Source organism: Falco naumanni, chromosome Z, assembly GCF_017639655.2.
Source record: "Falco naumanni isolate bFalNau1 chromosome Z, bFalNau1.pat, whole genome shotgun sequence".
NCBI lineage: Eukaryota > Metazoa > Chordata > Aves > Falconiformes > Falconidae > Falco > Falco naumanni.
In genome coordinates, this window is record NC_054080.1 from 7,596,236 (window position 1) to 7,623,420 (window position 27,185).

The window sequence follows — 27,185 nt, forward strand, 5'->3', positions numbered from 1 at the left end:
GCATTTTTTTAATAAAACACAAATCTTGTGAAAGCATCACAGAATGTTTCATATCCTTGCAGGCTTGCTCATACAGCTTTTCTACCTGAAATTTCCCACCAGTGCTTCTCCCATGTATTTTTTATGGGCTGTACAACTTCCAGGAGACGAACCACCATGACGTGTGCTGATCACTGCACAGGTGGGAAAAGATTACATAACATGGTAGCCTAAGTCCCATCATCGCAGACTCTAAAATCCTTAATCTGCAGCAACAGCAAGGGAACGCTTGCACGAGATGTGCCATAGGAGTCCCCGAGAAGTGTGGATAACTTCTTTCATTTCTGCATTACAAGGGTAAAGACGTGTTCTGGCTGCGAAGCAAGCTATGTCAGGATGAGACAGCACCCCGTGAGTGAGTTATCTGCCTTACCTTCACATTGTTCCAGACAGGGCTGTACCTCCATGAGTCTGTGCTGCCGCTCAGGCTTTTGAAATGATAGGACATTCCAAGTTATCACATTTTCTTCCAGTCTACCAGACATCCTTATAATCAAACTTTTAAATACATGCTGTTTAATATGGATTAATAACTGGGAAGCACTCGCTATGGAAAGCGATGACAAATCACAGCCTGAGAACTAGTGGTGTAGCAAGTTACTATATTATATAGCGCAATAAAGGATAAAGAAAGCAACAGAAGAAATACAATCTGTAACAAAGGAGGGCATAATTATGAAGTAAAAAAAGAGAACACCAGTAAGTATAAAACCAGGCCAAAGCAACAGACATTTTGGGAAGTTGTATGTATTCCTTGTGTTTTAAAACTAATCAACCCGAACAGCTACAAAAATAAAGGCAGTGTCAAAACCCCACCAGATAATTCTATCGCTTCTTTCATTCCTGTCACTTTATTACATACTATTTAGTGCTACTACATAGTATTCATTATTTGTGAAATAACATTAAAATTGATGAAGCATAAAATGTTACTTTGAACGAACCTCAGTTAAGAGATACTTTAATTTTCCTTAATACAGTTTCAGACCAGGTAGTATCAAAAGGTAGAGAAAACCACATTTTTACATATATACTTGGCAACTACATCTACGCATAGGTTTAGCCTTATCTCTCCATATGAATAACTATTTTGTTTCAAAGAATAAAGAGAGATACAATCGTTTAAATTACTTCTACAGTGTATTTTTATACTTGAATATATTACTATTACTTCTACAGAACTTCTTGAGCTGTGATGGCAATCTTTGAATACTTCAGCAGGTGGGTGTTTTTTGTTGTTTTCCTTTTGCACACCACCACCACGAAATTGTCATTACCACCTCAAGCAGAAAAAAAAAAAAAAAAAAAAAGCAGAACAAGTTTTCTAATAGTACGCTACAGTAAAAAATGCTATACCAATAATGATAGCTCTTTAAGCCCCAAAATTCAATGTGAATGATGACTAATAATAATAAGAAGGAAAGATTGATTGAAACACAACTTTGGCCTACAGGTAGAACAGGAATTTCACAGGAAAAAAAAAATCTCATCAGAAGAAAAAATACTATTTACGGTCTGTATGAATTCCCTGTCTTGAAAACCTCTTTAAAACCTCTCCCCATATTTCTGGAATCTGTTTTGATGTTCTTCTGAAGAGTAACTTCTGTGCCACCTAAATTTAAACATATAAACCAGAGTAACCGAACATCAGTTTCACAGAGTCCGAGGAACAGGTCTGTGCCCCATCTCCAGTTTGGGACAAGGACACAATCCTTTCCTCCTGTAATTCCTTTCAGAAAGAGGCACGGATGTGCACACAAAAGCATGCACAGAGGAAGAGGAAAGGGACCACGGGTCCGCTGTGCTGCACCCCTGCCAGCCCGGTAATTTTTTATTCCAGCAGCTGTATACGAACGCTGGTGTCTGAGTGTTCACGTTGCGGTTACTGCCTTTAAAAAGCAGGAAAATATTAAGTTAGTAGCTCTCCAGCTACTCCCAGCTCTTCCAAAACCTGTAGCACCAGTGAGAATTCATTTCAGTCACAAAGATTGTGACATATCTGGAGAAAGCTCTATTTGCAGTTGCTGGAATATCATTTGCTCTGACTGTGCCCGCTTCAAACATCAGAAAACAAAAGCTTATTTCCTATGCTCTTGCTTCTCGCTGCCATATGAAGGCATGAAACCCCCAAATGCTGTAGAATTATTTTCAGTGTCAATTTCTTGTTTATCACATTTTCCACCCTATCTATTTTTTAGTATCTGATAAGTCTCCCCGGGATCTAGCTACATGGCTGATAAAGAGCTGTTTGACGATTGCATTCTTGACACAAGTGATCTCACATACATTTTATCTATATGTAAATACACAAAAAGCACGTAAAACATATTTACAAGTATAGGTGTTCCTGATATCATATTCAAACATGTACACAAAGTAATTGCATGTATGTGCTCATATACATACAGTAATACAATGTGATTTCCATGGGGAAATGTGAAAGTTATTGTTAAAATGTCTGTCATCCATGTAAGAGAAACAGAAATGAGCTGGGCATTAAATTTGCATACAGCCCCAAGCACAGAGGTTCCTGCATGTGTAGTGTTCTCCTGTTCTTGATGATGGGCATATCTGGCAGGGAGAGTCTGTCAGGATTAGCTCAGGAAAAAACACCCCCAAGGAGATAATTTGAAGACACACTGAGAATTTGCCTCAGTACATGAAAATAAACATGAAATCCACTGCAAACTATGCACACTAAAAGTTACCACAAACACTATGCCACACACCAGGGGATAATCTATTTCAGCTAATTAACACACAGCCACACACAACACTGTGAGAAGTGGTTGCCACTTAGGATTGATTTAGGTCTTGCATTGCTTAGACAGACTTGGAAAGAAAAGGTCTTTCTAAATGTTTGGGGCGGGGGGTGGGGGTGGGGGGGAAGAGGGGGAAGGTAAAACTAAAGCAGCTGTGAAATAAACAGGCTCACAGTCACTTGATGGCTTAGCTTTCTAGTGAATAACAAGACAACGTAAAGGCATTACTACGTCTTTTATAATGAATATCAAAAAGATACAGTCCCCTTCTAGCTTCTATCGCTGCTTTTAACAAAGTTAATACCAACACCCTCTGCTCCAAGTTACACTCAAGTTTTTTTTTTTACTTTATAGGTAAAAACCTCTGTTAGCAGAGTGAATCTTTCACCAACAACGCCAGCTACCAAGATGAAATTACTCTGCCTTAAAATTCAGGTAGAAACCAGGTAAATATTACACTACATGTGATTTTATTTAAAAAAAAAATTATCATCAATATATGAAAACAACTTGGCCTGAAACCATCTGGTGTAGCAAAAGGAAGTATTTCTCTTCCCTTCCCTTCTCATTTTCCCCAACCCAACCCTCTTTTCCCTTCACTTTTTCTTGTTATGACAGAAAGTGTGATGACATCTCGTAACTTCTACTTCCTTCACAGACGCACACACACAAAGTAACCCCTCATATCAAAAGTAGATGTGCAAGCACATCTCTAAATGTTCACAGCTGCACATCTTATTAAGCATCTTTACTACTCTCAAATAGTAACTGGAATTATTGCAAAGATCTTGTGCACTTCTGCACTGGCCTGCTAGCTTAACACTACTTATTTTGTGAACAGTTCACTGATACTACTGAAGAGTAATAAAATAGATATGACTGGGAAAAAAAACACCACAAAACCAAAACACCCAAAACAGCTAAAGATTGCTCACCCAGCCACAAAAATTTTGAGGCAAGAATGTAAACCCAGGAAATGAGGAGGGGTCACAGAAGTATCCAAGCAAGACAGAGGTGGCTCAGGGTGGCTCAGAGGCTCAGGGAAGTAAGGCTACAGAGGCACGGCTACAGTTGGAGCCAGTGACAGCCACATCCCTGGGCATCTCTGTCTGGCTCAGCAACACTGCACTCGGGATCTGATACCGAGAATGCTGCCTTGCCGACAGCAGGGACGACCAGTCTGGGCTTGACTTCGTGCTGGGGACCCCAGCAAACGTGAGAGTACCGCGTGCATCTGTGGTAAAGATAAGAGAGGACCAAGACTACCTACTGTATGAGAATGTGAAACAAATCTAAATACTGCCAATCCTCCTTAACTAAAAAGGGTATCTTCCAACGTGGACACGCAACTCTGAAATGTAAAATTAATTCCCTACGTCCAAAATGTCAGATCTCATAGTTCAGTAAGATGAAGCGTTAAAATGTACAACCGGAGCTGTAACTTGTGGAAAGCACTGGATAAATTATGAGATCTCTATCACAATTAACCAGCAAGAGCTGTGAAGCTCTGCCCCTCAGCACCAGGCACCACGCAGGGTGCAGGGCCTTAGCGATGCAACTTCTGCTTTGGAAAAGGGATCATTTCCAGACAGTCGCGAACAAGCAGCACCCTTCTAGAACCCGGCTGAGGTAAGGGAGTTTGTGCGTGGGTAATGCCTGAGCAATGCACGTTCCCTACGGCACTGGCCCTGTGTTCCAAAATGGACACCAGCAAGCAGGTGCCTTTTACGACAGCAAGGTGACTGCTGCGTTTTGCTTGCTGAGCACCTCTCAAGGTCTAACAGCAACCAGCAGGAAGCCTGGCTCATCATTACGCTTTAGTCTGGCAAATCCAGTCCATCAGAATTTGAGCCAGAGCTGACTGTCCAAGGCAAGGCAGGGACCAAACGTCAATCTCCTGTTCTCATATTTGGGACCATCACTAGACAGCCACTCAGTTTCACTACCAGCTGTATCTCACTTCACCTCCTTCTTTATGTAGTTCCTAACAACTATTGACATCTTCCTTTGTCAGAAAAGCTGTTCCTTCATCATAAACTGTCTGAGAAAAGAATATAGGCAACAGAATGAATGATGCTTTGCCATTTGGTCGGTTACAGCTAACAACGTGGGGAGAAAAGAAAGTTCTGTTACAGGTAAGCGGGATGAAGGGGAGCTGTTAGTTTTCATCCCGGTAGGAGGGAAAAACTTTAGTTTTTACTGGAAGGTCCATTTGATCTTCCCAGTAAAAGAGAAGTAACAGGAGGATGTTTCACATAAGATATATATATATAAAGGGAAATGAGGTTTAGAGCTATAAAAAGCAGTTTTGGAAAGGCTGTTCTGCCAATTACAGTATCATTAACCACATTTATCCCGAAGTTACCTAAACAGTGGGGATATTTCCATGTCTGCAGGTAGATGTTTTACTGGCACAAATGGAAAAGTCGGGTAGCAGACTCATCGGTGGCAGAAATTAATACACTTCATTTCAGAGTAAAATGATTGCCCTGGTCTGTAAGCAGGACAAGTTATGATACAGTAGTACTTACTGTTGCTTGATTTTCTCTTGAAGACTTCAGGTTAGTAAATAGTTCAGTAAGTAACTGGCAAAAGATTTTAAAAACAGGAACACAAGGTTTATCGACTCATTTGTGAAGAATTCACTCAACAAAAAGAATATAATTTTAAGATTTCTTTGGTGGAACTGCACCTTGGCACTCCAAGATGGATGGTAACCTCTGCACGAACACCATGGATCAAGGAGAAATCGGATAAAAGTGGTGTAAGAAAGGTTTTTCACAGACCAGCTTGTAGTAACGCTTAAGAACTGTGAAGTTTCCAGACAACCCTGTTTGTTCTTTTTTAAATAGCTGAACATTTTACAGTAGGGGCTCTTAGTTAATAGATTTCTTGATGCAGACGGGTGAAAGAAAACCCCGCCTGGTGACCTTCCTTTTATGACCTGAAAGGGTCCAGCTATTTCAGAAAGCAGAAAGCCAAAAACAAAGCAGCATTTACATCCCACTTTAAAATACCACCACATGAAGATCAAAGACTTCAGATCACAAAGAACTGGCTGCAAGTCTCTTCAGTTCTCTTTTCTTGGATCTTTATTCCACTACGCCACAACTTCAGGCAAGAGCATCCTCACACTAGCAAATGAAAACCCCTTTCCCAGCCAGGACAATACCATGCAAAGGACAGAGAGGCACACGGCAGTGGAGACTCGATGGAAGAAATCCAGAGAGCAGTGACTCGTGGATCCCATCAGCACCGACCTCAACTGAATGAAAGTGCCATTGCTAAAACACGTCACACTTTCTCCCCTGAAAGAATGACTTCTCCATCAGTCTGCCCCAGAAAACCAGTCTTAGCAAAATATCTGAAACTTGATTAAAAAAATAAAGGCTGTAAGCAAGTGGAGACTCTTAATACAGCTACAATCCCAATATAAATGTAGCCTGATGAGAACAGAATCTGGCCACACATTTTACACATCATACAACAAAGTAATACCAGTAATCCCTTAAAACAGTACTTCAATAATGTTTATCCGTGTCAGATTTCAAAACGAAAAATACATTAAAAGTAGGACCACAATACTCTGTGTCTGCTTCATGAAAGCTTGTGATTGCATTCCAGTTTTTCCCTTTGAAAATTTGATCTTGTGTCTTGACAGTGACAAATCGCTGGTTCTTTGCTCAGTAGACCTTCCTGATAATAGGAGATATTCCTCCCCAAGAGAAGGAATATTTCAGGTAAACACATTCACATGGACTGAGCCTGCCCTTTACTGAAAAAGAGTTTGATCTAATTGCTTGAATGTCATCATAGGACAGAACATCTTAAAATAGATTACCAGGCAAATTTTAAATGACTTCGAACATTAAAAATGCCTATTTTTCTTAAGATACTGTTCATGATTATCTGTAAATGCAAGTTTTACACAACTGTAATACCCCTTGCACAATGAGAGCTACATAGCATTTATATTCTGACTAATTCTTAAAAACCAACCAGTTCACTTACAAAAAGCAGGAAGAGAAAACAGCGCAGAAAAAACCAAAATTGCACTACAGCAGTTTTAGCACAAGTTTATCATGAGGTATTGTTTTATACCATCGCTTTAGATTTTTCTTTTAAGTTTAGAGGAATCTACCATAGAGGCATGTAAGCCTATTTTCTGTAATCTTTCTGCCACAGACCCTAAAAGATTTCTACCTACTGATATCTAACTACGAAAAGTTAAGAAAGATAACTTATAGCATACCCTCCAGACAAGCAGTTAAATGGTTTCCTGTCATGTTTTGTGTAGCCTTATTTTTTCCACGCACTGAGAACAGAAATATTGAGGATGCAGTACACAGAAAAAAAACCCTACCGGGCATGCCTGTACATGGTTAGTTTTTCCTTGCTGCACAAATTGATACCTATGTATGACCTGCATATAAAATATCTGACATGAAGATGTGCATTGCTGTGAGGATGTAACAGGAGATTTTAAAAAATATAATGTTATTAAAACAAGTTTGTGTGTTTGTTTGTTGGGGTTTCTTTTAATGTATAGATGGAGAAACCTCCTTCCCTCACAGCAATTTTTTTTCCTTCTCTTGTCTATACAGTCTGACAGAAGTCAGTCATGACGGGGTCTGCCTCCTGGGCGTCCCACTTCCCTCAGGGACCCCTGCACTAGAAAATGACTCCCTTGTCTAATGAGTTATGATATGAGCATTTGCCACGAACAGCAGATGCCTTTCTAACTTGGTCACCGACAGGACAAATTGAAGCAGGGGTTCAAAAACAAGCCAGCTTTACTTGTTAACCATACGGCACTTGCCCAGGTAAAACAACCAACAAAAAAATACTCTCTTCTTAGTTGTTTTTTTTTAATGCTGGGGTTCCTGTAACAATTTGATTGATGAGGAGGTTTGCATTTTACAAAAAAACCCCAAACAACAACCAAAAAAAGCCCACAACAACAACAACAAAAACCCCAACCCAGACAAAGAGTGGCTCGGTGTGTGTGGGAACTCAGTCTGTGCCTCTCTCCTCCACGACAAAAATGCCTTCTATTCTAGCAAGAAAGGGAAAGGCTGGAAACTCCCATGCTGATAGTCCTGATCTTTTTCTCCTGCTACAGTGAGTCAAAGGTTAGTTCCCTCCCACCTGCATCGCACTTTGCTTCTTCTAATACACAACCAAGCATTCAGACAATACGATTAAAATCCAGTTTGTTCACGGGAGGCTCTCTCAGACATTCAGCGTTCCCTTCTCAAATATCCCTGTCCAGCCCACAGACAAAATCATTAACGTGTACATTAACAAGAGCTTTGCACAGTTTTTTTGTTAAATCCTGCTTACTGACTCTCAGTAAAATTAAATACATTCTTAGTAAAACAGGGTAAATGTCAAAAGTTTTATCTGGCATACTGTGATCATGGGTAAAGGGTGATAACCAGATCTTTGGTACGACCTCTTCGGGAAAAAAAAAACAATAAACCTAGAGACAGTCTGCATTAAGTGACATAAGAGCAACTCCAAAGGAAAATAAATTGTCATTTTAAGAGATGGTATGCTGTTGCTGGGTTCTGGAAATGGAAGCAGTGATATTATGACGCATACTGAGGGGGGGGGGGGGGGGAAGGAAAGAAGAGAAAAGTTAAACTCTAAAGATAATTTGGAGAACAATTTTCTATCTGAACAGCCCTGGATTTAAAAATAATGCCTATATTACATTTTTGCTATTGCATATTTTTCAAGTTGAAAAGCAAGTAATAGCAGGTTTGGTAACGGGTCACCCCCCTGGTACTGACAGCAGGGTGGACACTCTCCAGGGATGGACTGACCCTACAGCGAAGTGGTTTCGGTGAAACTCGGTCACCACCAAGTCAGTAGCCAGCAACTCTAGGGACAGTTTCTCACTCAAGTAAATGATGGATCAAGCCCACGGTGAGGGGGATGAGGACAGTTTGTTTACAGTAGTAGAGTTTACCTTATCCAGCAGCTAAAAGAGACCATGACTGTGACATGTTTTGCAGAACAAAAGAAAATTCGAGACAGAGATGTAGAATTATGCTCAGGTATTAACACCTGGCGAACAGCGTGTTAAAACAAATAATACGAGAGAACATTGTACTTCCAAGGTTCCTCACGAAAGTGGAAAAAAAGGATATGTCTTAAAGAAAGAAGTGAGTCACGAGGCCAAACAACTTAATGCGTAATATTTAGGCTACTGTTTTAAGATCACAGATTGTCATCAAAGTCTGGAAATTATGCAAATAGTACCAGCTACATTTAGAGGGCTGCAGAAGGAAAGGCTTCCCGACCTGAATAGCAGTGGTGCCTGGGAAGGCAGGGTGCGTGTGCGGTGCAACGGCGCCCCCTACAGCCCCGAGCGGGGAACGGCACCCGGGGAGAGGAGGGGAAGAGATTCCATTCTTAAAAGGAAACAGGACAGAACTAGCGTTATCACTAAACTAAATCCCTCTTAATTTCAGGCTAAAAAACATACGTTTTACCTAACTTTTTTAAAATCCATAACCCCAAAGGTTTTCGGTTAACCCTAAATCTTACAGTGGTGCTTATTTTCCTGTTTGTCTTCATTTGAATAATTTCCAACATCGTGAAAAATGGGCTAACTTTCTTTTTTTAAGCATCAAACATTAAATAGCATCTTCTGACACATGCATTTCAGACATGCTTTTGTTGACAAGTAATTTTGGCCATAACTATTGACAGATCACATTCAAAGATCACAACTGGTGCTTGGTCTTGTACACACGCTAAGGTGCCAGGCAGGAAGAATTTGTACCGTGTTAAATATTTTTCTGTCCTCTTTTATGATCAATGCTTCATTCAATACAGTGCAACCATATTGAAGATTACTTACAACAGCACAATATTATGTCCAACTTGTCTGAGACAATGCAGAGATGCTTGGAAAGGTCCATTAACCTAAGTGCACACTTCTTCTTCCCTGTGTCTTTTACACATTCACCGCTTCCCCAAGCAGGTCAGATATGGCAAATACTTATGCATACGTGTAAATTTACTCCTGGGGACAGCCCCGTTGATTTGAATTGAACTTAATGATATGAATTTAATAGCATAGGCTCAGTTTGTTAACTTTTCAGAACAAGGGTCCCTACGGTGAGCCCACTACCCTGCAGACACCACTGCAGTACACAACCAGCCGATAATGATAACCGTAGTAGTAGCAGCAGTAGCAGCACTGTCCTCTTGCATTTATGATCGGCTAAGATTCAGGCAAGACATGCAATTCAAAAGTAGCATACTTTGGCTTTCAAAAAAAATCTGACATCTCTTTTTTTCTTTCTTTTATTTTTTTTTTAGGGGGGGAACAGTTTCACAAGTACTACAAAAACAGAAGGAAAAAAAAATATTAAATGCATTTTATATTACATAACAGAGTAATAACAGCGTATTTTTTCTTCCAGATACAGAATTCAGCACTTTCATATTTAAAGGCTGCAGGTTTATATTCATAGTGAAGAAAGGACATTACCCTGTCACAAGTACAATTAGGTACATTTTAAAATCACTGCAAAGCTATAAAAGAGGGAATTTTAATACGGGTCTTTTTTGTGTCCATTTGTCAAGACCCTGAATACCTTTTAGGGAGTAAATGCCAAGGTACATTTTTATTTGTATCAAATAATTATTGCATTCAAAATTAGTAACATGATGAGCTGAAAAAAATGCTTTATTTTTCAGTCTCAGCTGAACAGAGCATCTAGATTTATGCACTTTTCTGAAATAGTTAGGATACATTACTGATACCAGCTTGGCTGGAAACATTATTGGGGGAAAAAAATTAAAAAGCCAACATAAGCTTTGGTTTAAAAAGAAAAGCATCTTAGAGAAGAAACAGCTTTACTGCTGGACACTATGGAACAAAATAATAAAAACTATTCAGCAAAGATACTTAACTCTTGCTTGGTTCTTAGGTAACTAAAATATCCCTTAAGGACAAAATATATTGGTCCTACTAATATTGTTAATGACTTGAGATTCAAATAATTTTGCAAAATATTGAATTATTCATGATTTTCAGATGAAATTTCAAGAATAGTTTTACCAAAATCTATCAGCTATTCTTTTTCTTATATTTAGAAATTAGAAAAAAAATGTTTACATTATTTTAATGACATTCTACATGTAACAATATAATTACATCACAATTAAATGATCTCAATTCTATTTTAATTAAGAAGATACTCCTGAATCATTTTTTTTTAATAGAAATGTCTCACTATAATTAAACTGTTCAGAGGACATTTAAATGAATGTGGAAGAGAGAACCACACAAGCTGTAACAGTATATTCATAACAACTTTGCTCTGAAATTAATATTTAATTAATTTTAAAATACTTTATGCCTCCTATATAGTTGTCTGTAATTTAAGTTGCCTTTTCCCACTGATTGCACTTATTCATATTTTATTCAGTTCTCCCAATTTTTAATTGCATCAGAGAGCTCTGTGAGCAGTCAGTGGTAATGTTCATGGGTTGCAAGAGAAACATTGGCAAGTTCCTACCAGCTTTCTCATTAGGCTAACTAAATTTTACATCATATGCCCACCTTTTTTTATTAATTACTTGCCTGTGCCAAACTAATGTATCAATGTATAACTTCATTTTTGTGTCTTCTAATACATTAGAGGCAGAGATAGGGTTTTTTTTCTGTGTTAAGATTTTCTTAATCTGTAACAGGTATTAAATTCTTCCAAAAAGTGGTGATGGCACATGCCTACAACTGCACACACACACACCCCTAGTTTCATGGTAGAAGGAAAACAATGGCTTGTTGATCACTTTAGAAATATTTCTGATAAGGAAAATAATCAAAACGTACCAGTCACATGCAAATATTCTTAATTTAGCTGCATGCATATGCAACACATGCATTTCCAACTTCTTAAAAGTTAACCACTATTACATAAATCATAATTGACCTCTAATGTAAAATAGTTCTAGTTAAACATTTTTGCCCTGCTATAGTGCTTCATATGTGTCCTAATGTTAATTTCTTCTTTGAATTGCTGTGAGAGTATGCTGCATGAAGTTCCTACCAGCAAAACTGCTATCATTTTCTTTGTACTTTTCCCTGAAATGTTCACAAAGTTCTTTAAAACACCAATCAAAACTTAAAAAATAAAATAAAAAACATTTCCTTTATGAAAGCTCAATGACCTTTGACATCATTCACTATTTAGAAACCCATAAAAGAATAGATAACAAATATATGACTCACAAATTATCAATTATGAAAAATAATCTGGGGTAGAATGCTACACTAATACAAAAAGATGGATTACTTGTCATAAACCAATAAAGCTTTTGTTTGTGAATCCAATATCTCATTTCTTTCCTTCGTGTTGGGAAACTTAAAATTATTTTTAAACTGCATTAACTTAAAAAAATGCAACCATCATGAAGGTGAACGCTGAAAACGCCCCCAGAAATAATCTGTCATTTTTTAACCAATTTATATTCGACTAGTAGTTCTAAAAATCAAAAGTCAGCAGGGACTAGATCCATCATAGAGCAAGCAGATACTCCTGCATTTCAGAGGTACGTGGGGGTGTCGGTTCGATGGTCCAGATCTTAAAGTGGCCTCAAAGAAGTGCCATATTTGTCATTGCAAGGCAGACAACAGAATGTAATTAGTCTATAACCACATTTTAGAGCACAGACAGCCCGTTCAAAAGCACTCCTCCTGCATTAGAATTCTTCAGGTTTCGGGGTTTACTTTGCTGTCTGTAACATGGGGGAGGGGAATATTTCAGTTTTTATTAGAAGAAATGTGAGAAAGGGTGGATGCCTGCAGAAAACAAAATAAATACCAGCCTCAGAGGACCGGGGTGCAGTGCCATCAGCTGTCGGGAGTTACCTACGAAAAATCCTGGCCGATGATGCAGCAGAGAATGCATCACACTTGCTGACTGGCAAGTGACAGGACTGCTCAAATCCCGAGATAAACTGAGATGAGCTTTATTTCCATCAGAAATCACAAGCTCCCTGGCTCAGCCTTTTGCCTCCGCTGCAAGCTCTGGACCCAGCGCTTGTGGCACAATGTCGAGAGAAACATACCGGCAGGAATGCTACTGATGTGCATCACTGCGACGGCCCCCCGTCCCAGTTAAATTTGTGACTGCCTCTTCACACACACCTTCTGCTCTGCCAGCGCCAGAACCCACGCTCATCCTCAGCTCACCAACGTTGCTCCGATCAAGTGGAAACACCTGATTTAAAACACTGCCAGCTACAGCCCTTAACTATCCCGCACTGTGAGAAACCGTTGAATGATTTAATTAAAATAATCTAATTTAAATTAGGCGTATTAGACATTGTAAGTAAAGGAGCAGAAGGGTGAGCGCAGTGATCTGGAGGCAATGAAGCGTACTAACCAGAGATTCCCAGGTTCAGATCCCGGGGTCAGATACGCACTCCCTGCTCCCAGCTTCAGCTGGGAGTGTGCCTGGAGGTGGCTGCCTCTGCGCTGGGGAGAATGGAGGAGCAGGGCTGTGTGTCGGGGGGGATTAACTACATTGTCACTCACTAATGACAGCTGCCAGATGATTAGAAACCACATTAAGTTCTTAACTTTAACTTTGCTAATCAGCGAGATCAAACTCCTACAACCGGATTGGATTTTTTTTCTATTAAATAAGAAGAGAAAGAATATGAAGAAAGTAGTTTGCACGTTTACTGCCTAATCAGGATGTAAGGCAGCGAACAGGCACACAGCTGTAAAAATGAACTTTTACAGAATAAAATACTCAACTGATTTGCACCAGTTTCTGCTGCACCATTTGCAAGGGCTTAGTTTTCCTATGCATACAGGACAAAGGTTTTAAGCAATTAATATTATTTCTTCCTACCAAATGCTGACAATTAATCAAGAATCAACCAATGAAAGGGAAATTTTAGTTAAGCATTTTCATATATTCTTCAGGAAAAGTGGAACTTGGGAAGAGCAAAGCTCTGCCACATTTACTGGGAGAATGGAAAAAAACCAGGACTTTCAGAAAAAGATCTGAGCAGCCTTTACTGTAACCCTTCACTGGGAGGCTGTTGGTCAAGTCAAAAGGTGTGCCTTCACTTTAGGGAAACTTGTAATTTTGCCATATTCTCCATATAGACAGAAAGCTTACTTCTTCAGTACTGCTTTTGAAGCAAATTCAAAACAGAGTTAACAGCAAGGCCATCACGACTTTTTTTCCCACCCCCAACCCCAAAAAACTACGGCTCCGATAAAGCTGCTTTCGGAAACAAATGGTCACCCAACCCTTTTATGGCTTTAACAAACCCTCAATTCTGCCTCCTGTTCCACACAATGTAGACTCTATTTGCACCCGTGCAGTACTAAATTACAGATAAAGTTACAGCAAATTTGTTTTCCCAAAAAAGCAGTGAGGCCTAATATCCCTTGAGTCATAACAGCCTTGCCTTTCATTCAGAAGTAGAACTGGAATAACTTTCCCCCCCAGAAACAAACGCTTCTTCCCGCGACAATGGGGCCGTTCTTGCCACGCTGAATGGGATGCGGCTCAGCTTGCAGGTACCCAGGTGGGGAGGCAGGGGGGCAGCTGACCCAGGTGGGCAGCCCCTGCTGCGGCGGGTAGCTCCAGTGCACTCCACCATCCATTAGACAGGCTGACCCGGGAGCTCTCCACCCCCAATAAGCCAAGAAGTATGCCCAAGCAAATCAATAACTTATAGAGATGTATCTTGTTCATACTGATGGAATCAAGGTAGCTAATCAAAATCTGAAACAGCCTTGGAACAAGGAAAAAAATCTCTTAAAAGGTTAAAAAACCGCAACGCGCACCTGAAGTGATCCTTGTATGTGAAAGGAATACTGACATAATAATGACCTACAAGCACACTCAAGTTATTTTCCAAATGCTCTAGCTAACAGACTGTGATGAATAAATAACTTTTTAATGTGTTTCACTGGACTTGTGCTAGGGAAGCTTAACATCCAGTCTTAAAAACACTATTCAGATTCATGTGAAGCTGTGACACTACGAAGATAGTGACAGAACGCCAAAACAAAGCTCAAACGAGAGACTTCATTATTTACCTCTTTTTCAAAATGAAACACTCCAAAATGTTTCCATGTTTACTTGCTACATTATTTAGATACTATTCCTAAAAGGTGACAGTAAAGCACATTTAGAGAATGAGCATTAAGTGTTGTTAATGCGGCCTTACGCTGTTAATCATTATCTTGGGAAAATTATATTGTGTTTTATACACTAGTACTGTGACATTTTTATTAACTCATAATCCCTCTGCTAACAGTGGTGCTTTAAGCAAGTAATAATTAAGATGGCAGCAAATACTAAAAATACCTACTTTTAAATTTTTCAGCGATGTTAAAGGGATACAGTATCTGTTGGTTACTAGAGGTACTTGAGGGAAAACAGCAAAAAGGTATTGTATACCACATGAAAAATACCAATTTTGTCTTTATTAAGGAAAACAGGGTTAAATAATCATTAACAATATAAATAAATCATTAACAGTATCTTTTACAGTACTGACCACCTATCTTCAAAGGAATTAGCTGAATTTCATTATTAAAAATATACTTTTCTTGGAAATGGAAGAATTTGTCATTAGAAAATAAAGAGTTTCAGATACGCACACCTGTGCCTCCTGGTCTGAGATATGGAAGAGATTTTTCCTCTCCCTTATAAATAAGCTCCAGAAAAAGACAGAGCAAGAACAGAAATATCATACAAGCTGACTTTATTAGGATGAGAACAGTCTGGAAAGGTGCATCTCAAGCCAGAGAGACTCCATGCACTCGTGCACTTAAAGACTGAGGAGGAATACAAGGAAACAGCAAAAACTCATACATTAGTCGTGCAATGGCTATTATTAAAGTAGAGATTTACCTTCAGCTTAATGTGTTTATCCCTCCAGTTATTATTTAGAGGGGATGTACCGAGTGCAGAGAATCACATACACATGTTAATATTGGCTTGATTTTTTATTTAACCATAGCTTTCTCAAGTATACAGTGCCACTTTCTGTAGCGCTGAATGCAAAATACGTATTCAGTATATCAAAACAGAATTAATTTTATTCATTTTTGAGCACATTTCTCTGCTACCTTTTTTATTTTTTTAATGGGTTAGGAAGTGTCTGTCTGTGTTCATTAATGAGCAGTGTCTACTTATTGAGGCCAGTCAATTAGAACTGGAATACAGGCACGTCTAATCACAGCTACTATACAACTGTGGAAAGAAAATCATGTCTCCCATTCAGCCGGTGCTGCACGCTAATTGCCCAAGAAGTTCCAATTGCATAATACCGGTTTTAACAGGTAACTTTGCAGTGCTAATAATAGCTGTGAGAGCAGTGTCAATCTCGAATAAACAAGACTAAATTATGCCAATTTTCAGCTTTTGCAGATCAGTGGGTTCTTCTTAGAGTACTTGTATCTCTGGAAAGCAGTTGGTATCTCGTAACTTCAGAGCTACAGTAATTGTGTGGATGTTATTCATGGAAACGTACAAACTCCAAAGATCTGCCATGCAAGTCTATTCAGTATCAGCTGCAGCCATTTGGCTTACAGTTATTCATTTATTTTTTTTCTCTTCAGTAACAATTCTGGTCACAACATTAAGTTATCTCTACTGGGTAAGTGTTAATACTTACCTAGAATAAATAAAATCTACCAATGAAACCAAAATAAATCATGCTTTAAAATTATGTCTCCTTGCTTATTGAAAAGTAATGAACAGATTTGGGGATATAAACACCCATTAGTTTTCTTTTGAAAAATAAACTGGAAAAAAAAACCCAACCCAACAAACCAATGCTGTTTCTATCAAACAAGTGGCTACGAGGTTTACAGGCTCTTTATTTCAAGGTCAGCTGAAATTCTCCTTTCCTGCAGATCACTTAAGCATGACACTCGGTAAAAACTTAACATTCTACCCACACTCTGTTTCATGTCTTAACAAACTATCTAGAAAACATTGTTTCTTGCCTTAATAGTTAACTAAAAGGGTCTTCAAGGCAGTTTTTGCTCCTCTTTATATTGCCATGACCCCTGCAGAAGGTTACTGTGCAAGGAACAGCCATCACAAGCACCCAACGTTTACCAATAACATGGCTAAGGCTATGTAAGGATTTTCTTCACAACTTTGCAACCACTAGTTTGGCCCCAATTAAGGTATTTAAGCAAATATTCTGCCTAGACAGTCATCTGCTCAATGCAGGCTTGTCACTGAGATCTGCAGCTGCTGCCTTGGGCCAATACCTAGGAGGGGAAGGGGGAAAAGCATGTGGAAAGGTGTTTCAGGGAAGCATCATTTTTCTGAAAGAACAGATTTAATCTTAATTCTTCGGGTATGGAAACACCCTGGGTGGAAACACTGTTTACCCTGACTAAACTATACAATAAAGATTATGTTAATAATGTGCTGTGTAAATCATGCCTAATGTAGAAGGAAAGAAAAATAATCCACCACTTGTAAACTTAAGTGTTCTGTAACACTGTACTTCAGCGGTTTGTTCCCTTGAAATTAAGACGGTCTACTCAGTGCACAAAGAGACACATTATCCCAAGCAACAGACAACTTCTAGTGCTACTTCTTTTTCACACCCTGTCACAAGCAGGTTTCCCTAACCAGGAAAATAAGCAGCTTTCCTAGTTTAGTTGTAAATGCCCTGTTCCTTCACAGGACTCTCCTACATAAATCTTAATGGAGTTCAGTTGAAAATAAAGTTTCTTGCATGGACAGCCCACCTCATGCCAAGGAGGAAGGCAGAGGGGCCACAAGAAAGGGGACAGCAGAATGACAGAGCCATTTTTCACTTCAATTTCCTACTGTATGGAGGGGAACAGACTAATCCTTCACTCTCCCTGCCAGTTCTGCCAGTTTTGGACATCATCATCACAAGCGGCATCGCCACCTGCCAGTTATTTCCAAGTGGGAAGCAAGCTTTCAAACTCTCCCTGGTCCAAACTAGCCATTTTTGGAATGGGAAGCGTGCAGCATCTCTCTTTTGCCAAAAACGTAGGATAAAGCTGTGTGTGGCAGACAGTCCTTTTTTTTAGGAAAAAGGGACTAAACTTCCCATGTAACTTTTGCAATGGTTACTTAGGGGTGTTTTTCTTCTAAGAAAAATCTTACTTACAACACCAATAAAGCCAATGTTAGTCATACAGCATGCATGGTGCTAGCAGAAACAAAATATTTTCTAAGCCCTTTTTTTATATTAACAGCCTGGATTTCACGTTCTGCAATCAAAACTGAAAATATGAACTTGCATGTCAAACAATATAAGCAGGACAAGTATTTTCATGGTGCATATCTGAAACATTACGAAGTTATCCTAAGTGTTTTCACTCCAGTAAAGTCCAGCACATTGAAAATTGGTTGTTTTTTTCTTAATTCGTCCACCACGGTACAGATCCTTACAACATCGGCTAACAGCTACGTTCCTAATAAGCAAGTGACTACTCTATGGGGAGGGATAAGCACGTTGAAGATTCCTTAAGGACCATTAGGAAGAAACTGGTAGCTTAATTTCTGAACAGGCTGTCCTTTCTAAGTCTTTTTCACATCAAATTTTCAAAGGCTACGAAACATTGCTTCTCTGCTTGATCTTCCTTACTTGGGCTACCCTCACCAGCACATGACATACTTGGTTATTGCTTCTGTCTTTACTACACTGAAACTTCCTGCAAAATATTGCATTATATTATTTTAACTATTGACTTTTTTAACTATTATGGTCCAGTAAAACCAGTGTGTCCCATAGTTCTTCCACTTCAAAGCATACCATTATCAATACCTACCGCTGCTAAATAAAAAGGAAGTAAACACTCTTTGTAACATGATTTTATAATGTTTTAGTTCTCATATGACTCACAACTAAAAGACGATGAAAAAGCAAGATATTTTATAATCCACCCATGTGCTCTATTTAAGTAATGAAAGTCTAAATGGCCAAGATTTCCTGCGACGACTGTGAAATAGAAGCTCAGGGAACCCGATGATGACAGGGTACACAACTACTTACTCCTTAGAACACCGTTACTGAATAATTATCCCAATCTAATATCCATGCTATCTGAAATCTTTCAAGCGCAAGGTTTTGTATTCAAGAGAGTTTTGTGCACTCGAGAGGAAAGCACAAGTAAGAAGAATACATGATGCAAAGCTGCTCCTCCCTGGACACACTGCCAGGCTGGCTCCAGTGCAAGCACCCTGCAACCTTCCAAACACAGAAAGCAAGAGGGGCCACAGCCAACGCCAGGCAGCTGGGGATGGCCTTGTACATAATTAACGTTATGGGAAAACTACTCAGGAGCAAAACTGCAACTCACATAAACTGGCTGCCTAGATTTCTAGTCACACCACTGCCTTAGGAAGAAATCTAAGCTTTTAGAAGTTTTTAGGCAACACTGAATGCTGAACAGTAACTGTTTTTGTTAATTTCTATAATTGTTGATCAACCACGCTTCTGTGTGTCAGACTTGTTGGTGTATAAAGCTATAATAGCATTCTACAAGCTTTGATAATCAAATACTTTCACTGCAAAGCTGTCAGTTTTCCAAATAGGAACAAAAGGAAAACAGGTGAGAAAAACGGTCTGGTAGTGAAGGGAAAAGTCCAACACGTAGGATACCAATGCTCTACTCTGCTGTGTATTTCCTGTTTGAGAAATCAAAATAAGGGGAGTATTTCCACACACTGCATAGGTGGTTTTGAGACTGAACACATTAAGATTATGGTAAGTACCTAAAATAGATACGCAGGCAAAATAAACAGCTAATGGAGCAATTACAGTGCCTAAAGGGAGAGCTGGTGGCATTTCAGACAGCCTGCAGTGGGTACCCCAGGCACTTGGATGGTGAGGGCAGAGGTGACACAGAGATGATGCACACCCTCAGACAGACACATGCCCTCCTGGAACAGCAGCTGGGCAGCACACCAGATGCTTTAAGGTAAACAAAATCCGCACCAAGTCTGCACTTAGGCAATGAATCACACTGATAAACTGATGTAGCAAGTAGGCACTCACCCTGTAAAGGAAGTAAAATGAAAGCGATTTTTAAAAAACAAAATAAATAGGAATTTTAATGTATATAAATATTGCCCACTCTTTCCTTGTATCAGATGTGCAATGTGTCAAACACAAGATGTGGCTTGACGACATCAGGTATTTCCACACCAGCATCATTCCTTAAGTGTTATAGCTAAGTACAGAGGGTTTTTTGAATTGCTGGTGCTGCTGGTATGTTCTTTAGGTATGAATAGTTAATGGATTTTAATGCTTATATACCCCAGGATCCGCTACATATTTTTTTCTTTCCTATTCCACTTTCTAAAATCTGGCACACAGTATAGCAAAGTGTTGCAGAAAGCACAAATCCCACTGCGTTTTTGCAGCAGTCTCACATTAGTTCTGCTAGTCTACATAAAAACGAGGAAAGAGGAAACAGGATTTATATGACTTTTCTTCTTGTCTGCTTTACTTCTGAAAAAACAAAAGCGCAGCAGTCTGATCTACTTCATTCTTTTTCATTCTGGTGAAGATACAGCTGACAAAGAGCTGAAAAGACTCTTGCACATGTGTGCAACCTCCATCAGATATTAATCTTGTACCTGGCCTTGCTATTGCCATGTCACTTTACCTCTGCAAATCTCTCTTTTGAGAACAGGAAGTTTTGACAGCAACAGGCATTTTTGGAAAGGCTTTTTTAGGATGTAAGAAGTTTTTGCAACTACCTTAGCAGCAATTCTTCCAATTTCAAATTCTAGACAACAGGTGGCAAAAGACAATCTGATGGTCCACTTCACCCAGGTTTAGTAAAAAGCAATTTGAAGGTGTTTATGTCCTCAGTTATGGTATCAACAGTGGCAAAATTTATGAGCTTTGAAATATATCTGCACAATTCTGATTCTCCTACAATTAGTGTGGAAAACAAGGAAAATATTTAATAACTAACACAAGTGCATCCCCACTCCTGACAGTACCATATTAAATCTCCCCTAAAACGTAATCTCTGTCAGCTTTGGGTGAAAGTTGCTTCTGAAATACACAGCAGTTATAATTTCCCTTTTTAACAGGGAAAAATAGGAAAAAACCAAAATTAATGTCTCATTTCCTGCAAGGGACCAACTCTTTTTTCTGCTGTTTCCTTCTCAGTTTCAATTAATTAGCATGACACCACCACAACTAAATGATGTACGTGCAAGAGAACTAACACTTAATCAAAGGCTAGGGACACTGTTATGTCATTTTCACACATGAATTGTGTAATGTTAGAAGATAAAGTGAAGGTGAGTTAGACATGACAAGTGACTTGCATGCAGGGAGAGTCATTTTATCAATATTTCAAAGCCTAAGAAAGAGAAGCATTTTCTATGTGCATGCATACACACATATAGAAGGATTCAGAGGAACAGGAACAGGAATAGGACAACATGTTCATAGAAAGCTGTAATTCGAGGACACACTGAGAAGTACATGTTATTGGGTGAACTCTGCTTCCAAATGAGAAAGGAAACAAGTTTATTTTACGAGTAACAGTTAAATGTTCAACCAGGCAATTAAAGTGCTTTACTGAGGCCATTTTGGGATACCAAACACTTTGAAGATTATATATTCCTTCATATTTCATGTTCAATGTTCCTCTAAGTAAAATATGTCGTTCCCTTTAGTTACTCAGTTATGAATTGTACTTTAAAGGCAAGGGGACATTTTTGATAATGCACATCTTAAACTTTTCATTAAACTACCAAATTTAAATTCTACCTTTTTGTGCACTCTGACATTTTTGTCTGGCATTTTCATTAATTTTGCGACATACATAAATGTAGCTGAAATGTTAACTGATCAATACTTTGTCTCTCTCATGTAGCACTAGAGCGAAGCTCCCCAAGGACCATGCAGCAGTACAGAAATTAAATGTGTAAAATATCAAATGTTAATGTTAAACACAGCAGCACTTACTGTATAACGACTGAAAAGGCTAAAAGAATTCCAAATGGACAGATGGTAGCACAAATTATCTACAATCACATTTAAAGATTAAAGTTTGTCCCGTAAAATAATTCATTGACTCACGTTGAAGTGTGTCCTTTTACTGATAGCTCAGTTGTCCAATTATTTTTGTGCTCATTACAGTGAGAAATGGCAGTATTGGAAAAAAAGAGTGAACACTTTTTTTCCCCCTACGTTGCACCCACTGACATCTGCAAGAACACAAATGTCTGGTCAAGAAGCTAATGGAAATTAGGCCCAATTTAGTAGACATTTCAGTGCCCACAGTAGATTAATCGAAAGAAAAAACATCCACTTTTGCATACTCTAATAAAAGTTCTTCTAACTGAAACATACCATATTAATCACTGAATTTAAAAATACATAAAAATTAACTGCTAAATAATCCAATGGTCTGTTTTAAATAGAGAAAATCATGTGAATTTACAGCAAAGGTGGTCTCTATGTATCCTATTCTTTTCTTTTGCATTAGGTGCTTAACAAGCATAAACACAAGCACGTAACAAATTCTTGATCAGCCTCAATATTACAGAGCTATATGTGATATAATAAAGCTGTTCTGGAACTGAAACATTAATTTAACATTGTTGCTATACACTTCCTTTATTTGACAGGGAAAAAATAGGAAAAAAGGAGGAGAGAATATCAAATCTTCTGATGGTTCCACTCCAAAGTCATATTCTAGGCAGATCCACCTATGCCTCATGAGCTATTTACAAAGATCTTTGGATATCTGAAAAGTAACAGCTAATAATATGTCACAGTTATATTACCAAGAAAATACAAAAAATTATGTCTGGGTAGCAGTCATTCTTCTGCTGTAAAGTACTGAGGCACAGAAAACAAAAGGGGGGTCAAAAATTTAAGTCATTGAGACAAAAGCCCCAGTGAAGGCAGTGAGCTTATGAAGTTCAACAGAAACAGGCAAAATGTTGTTTAGTTGAGGAATGACACAATGTAGGTCCCTGAAAACTTCCAGGTTTATGTACCTCTAGGCACAGCATGGGCAGCATTGGTTACTGAGCTGGTGCCTTTGGCCAGATTTGAGACAGAACCATCCCAAACCTTTGATAAAGCATTTCCTTTCCTAAAATGTCCCAAATAACGTACAGGTTTGAGACATCTAAGTCCCGGAGCATAAATAATCAGCAAGCCCCTCCAGTGAACACTTGTAGTCCCGATGACCAACACTGTGATTCTCAAAGGAGAATGACTTTAAAAAGAGCTGCAGTAAACACTTCAGTGTGCCAAGAGCATAAAGGAACTGCAGCTTATTACAGACCACCACACTAATCCAGGCTTTCTGTGAGCTTCCAAAGACTAGCCCTCCTTTCCCGATATTTCTTATTAATTACAACTGTATTTCCAAAAACTGAGCTAGTCTCCCAAAACTTCTTCACCTGTGGTCTTCTGTATCAGCAGTCCCATCAGCAAGTGAAGACAGGGGTGTGGTACGAGACAAGGGTCCCTGTAACAGTAATGCCAAGAACCCCGGGCAATGGGACATCTGCCAAATCAACCCTCGCACATGCAACTCCCGTGAAATGGCTGTAAATCTGTGTCAGGAAGTTATCCCTCAAAACAGAGCTTCCAATCCAACAGGAAGGAAGGAACGGTTAGTTTAAAAGTTTACTTCTCGTACATTATTTATTAGCCTGCATGCAGAGCTGGAAACATCCAGAATAGCCCATTTCTCATCTCCCTTCTGGCACTGACATTTCACTGTGACATTCTCTAACCTCTGGGAGACAACTTCAAGAGGAGATACGATTTGTACAATAGTGAAGAGATGAAAATGATACATATAAGTACAGCTTTTTTTTATAGCCTCTATTAAATTCAAGCGTAACCTTAGTGCAAGCATAATTCAGCATTACACGTGCAAGTGGACCGCTCTCAAGATTTTTCAAGGGCCTATGATCACTATGAAACTCCAGAAACCACCTAAATCCAAAGCTTACAACCATGATAGAAGTTACTGTAGATTCGCCTTGGCTAGCAAAAACTTATCAATTTTTTTTTTGCCCAGAGGGATGATGTGATCCTTGGAGAGAATAACATCAAGTTGAAAAGTGCAGGATGCACTGCAGATGCAGAGCATGAACACATCTGTGAAGTCACAGCACTGATGAAGATGTAATATATCCACAGCTACCACAACCACCACATACCAAAACAAGTACTAAAAGGAAACTAAGAAAAGGAGGCTTTTGAGATAAATACACATATAAAAAAAGAATATATATATATATATATATATATATAAAATCAGGAGCATGTTTCTACTGCAATACATTATAACCACAATAATGATGTATACTGCCTATAGACCTCTCTGCTCAAGTTCCGTGTTTTACGTATTTCCAATTAATTATGAAACTGAATTTCTTCTACAATAAGAAACAATAACAATTTAATGGCAGCACAACTTCCACCACAGCCACAGCAGTGCACCGTGAGAAGGGAAGAATTTAATTTGCCCCAAAGATCAGGATGTTTTTTCATTTCCCTTTCTTCCAGCAGTAATGAGTGTTCCATATCCACGTTAAAATTAGACTTAAGACAGACAAGTACTTTCTAGTACCTGGAGCAGTAATAGCAACATGAACATCTGAGTTTTATGTACAAGCCTGCATATTCCTATGAAATGTTGATCATTTGATACTGAAACGATAGATCATCTCTCTACAGTGAACAGCAGCAAGTATATTTAGATTTTTGCACGGTGTGGTTGCTGCAGACATCAGTAGTAGTATAAAACCCCTGAGTGTTTGACCAGCACACTATCTCCTGTACTCCTGATAAACACTGCAACCAAGGATGGAAAGCGTGCTGCCATCCTTTGACAGGCCATGCAGGGGCATTATAGTCAGTCACATAGCATGAACGAAGCCCAGCTGGAAGTTCGTTCCTGAAAAACAGCATGATCTAGTGACACACCAAAGCACCCCATTTACCACTCTAGTGCAGCCAGCTCCAATGCCTGGTTTGATTTTTCCAAATTTGGGGCACCTGAGCTTCAGGCACCCAAGGCAGGAACACTGTCACCAGACTCCCTCTGTAACTTATTCAAAGAAAGAAGAAAACCATTCCCTGTTCAAATTCATGGCAGAGAAGTCATAACTTCAGTATTTCAGCCAATAAATTTAGGTACTCCAGGCAGTGTGTCCATGCACACATTTTTACTCCTGGTTGGACTCCCTCAGGCAAAAAACAAACAGGAACTCTGGTCTTGTTTGTATCTCGTAAGATTTTGAAAATAAAAAGGTAGTCACCTGGGTAGCACATTACAATCTACAATTATGCTTGGAATTTTCAAAATTTAACAGGAAAGTAAAGGTTAATATTAATGAAGGTAATGTTTTATGGAGCAATAGCAGCTTCATTTAAATCACTAAAATTGAATTGTCTAAAAACTGAACAGTGACCAGAACTAGATGCCTAAAAGGTACTAGTTTCTTTGCACTAATGATTTTTAAATTGTTTAACTTTTGTTTTGTTTGGTTGGTTGTGTTTGTTTTGGTTTTTTAACTAAGAATACTAAATCTGAGTAAGGAAGAAACTATTTGGGTCCAGAGTTTTGTACTTCTAAAAAAAAGTTATAGGCGTAACACATTGATATGTGGAGGACAAAATACCCCCAATTTTACATTCATGATATGTAAAAGAACTCATGAAATATTCACAACAATTTTTAGAGTAAATATGCAACATACAAAGGGGCCAAACAAAATTTAACGGAAGTAATGTGTGGCAAGCTCAAAATACATCATCCATAGTTTCCTGACTGTATTTTGAGTTGTATCACTTGCTTATGTTATTTGTACAACTATAAATAAAACCCCACAACTTTCTGTCTTGTTTGTGTGATATTTTAAACTTAATTACTTTTTTTAAAAAGCATGAGTGAACCTGATTTACGTTTATCTTCATAATGCAATGTTTACATAAATTAAAAAAGAACACCCCCCACATCAACACTGTGTTATCCCTCAGTCTGGAACACAAACACACCAGGATGATCAACAACAACATAAAGTAGATCATACCAAAAAAGCAGCAAGACTTCTTGGGGGAGAATCCCAGTCAAAGCAACTGCTAATGTAGTAGGCGGCATTTATGAGCACCATGATACAACGCTTCATCCGGGCAAAGTTTCTTAACAGTAGCTGTTAAAAAGATGAAAGAATGAAAATGTTTCAGACCCCTCAAAAGCTTCAGAAGAGTCTCATGCTTACAATATTGTCATCCTAATTTGGGTGAAGACTGAGAAAATAACATGTTAAGATCTCTAGCTCACAGAGGAAAGATAGGTCATAATTCAAGAGACTTGGAAAACAGAATTTGTTAGTTGTGTCAATTGATATTTGTTGAATTTAACTCTAAATAGTACACAAATTGTTGTTCAGTTCTAAAAAAAACAGCCACTTGCAAATTTTCATGAACGATTTTGTTACTAAGATTTCAGAGTTTTATTAAGTAAGCAAGATTTTCCCCATTCTTAGAAAATTTTGGCCTTCCTTAAAAAGATGCTGCAGGACACACCTGAAACCATGCAAAATTACTATGGCATTCCAATTAAGATAACCTGCACCCTTTATATCAAACTTTTCCTTTATCTGTAACAAATTTGTCTCTTGCAATGTATTTTGACCACATGCTTTTAAGTATTTATTGAAGTGACTTCAACCATGTACATTCAATCTATATAGAAATAAGACATAACTGTGCTGTGTTTTGATGCAGGAGAACACCCTCGAAGCAAAAAAAGTTAACAAAGCAGTGAATGGTTTAATTTGTGTAATGAGTAGCACAGAAAACGCTAGGTAGGTAAGATGTGGATGTTTTAAAATGCAACCACATCACTCATACATAAAGATTCCTTTTTTCTCCACCCTAAGGTTTATGGGGGGGGGGGGTGGATGGGGGGGTGTTTATGCCATGCAAGCTAATCTAAAAAATCTAAAAAAAATGCCACCAACAACCCAAGGTGGGTATTTAAAATTTACTCCTCCTGCCATCTGCAAAAGTCACAGTGCCATTTTCTGTTACAGAAGTGGGTAGAAGAACAAATCTTGAATAAAAGGCCTTGGCGCTTCTTTGCTGGAATAGTGGTGCAAAATGCAGCTTTAGTAACAGCATTACTCACAACAGTTAGAAAGAAGCATTTCACCTCTTGAAATCTTCCTTAATGAAATACATTATCCAACTGATACAAAATTCATTCAGCAGGTAATTTAAATTAAGCTCGAGTCTATAAGATTGCAGCAAAATAAAAAACAGGTTTGAGACCTTTGCCTTTTCGCTGCAAACAAAATTCTTGTTCCCATAGTCCAAGCA

At 38.6% G+C, this 27,185-nt stretch overlaps 1 protein-coding gene across 5 annotated transcripts in view; it reads right to left on the reverse strand.

Annotated features, from left to right (window-relative positions):
* MCTP1 (multiple C2 and transmembrane domain containing 1) overlaps positions 1 to 27,185 on the reverse strand; it is a 278,349-nt gene that overhangs the window by 68,716 nt on the left and 182,448 nt on the right. For all 5 annotated transcript variants that reach the window (XM_040580755.1, XM_040580756.1, XM_040580757.1 and 2 more), the window contains one exon: positions 25,895 to 26,014. In XM_040580755.1, coding sequence (XP_040436689.1) covers positions 25,895 to 26,014 — 120 coding nt within the window. The remainder of the gene's footprint in view (positions 1 to 25,894; positions 26,015 to 27,185) is intronic.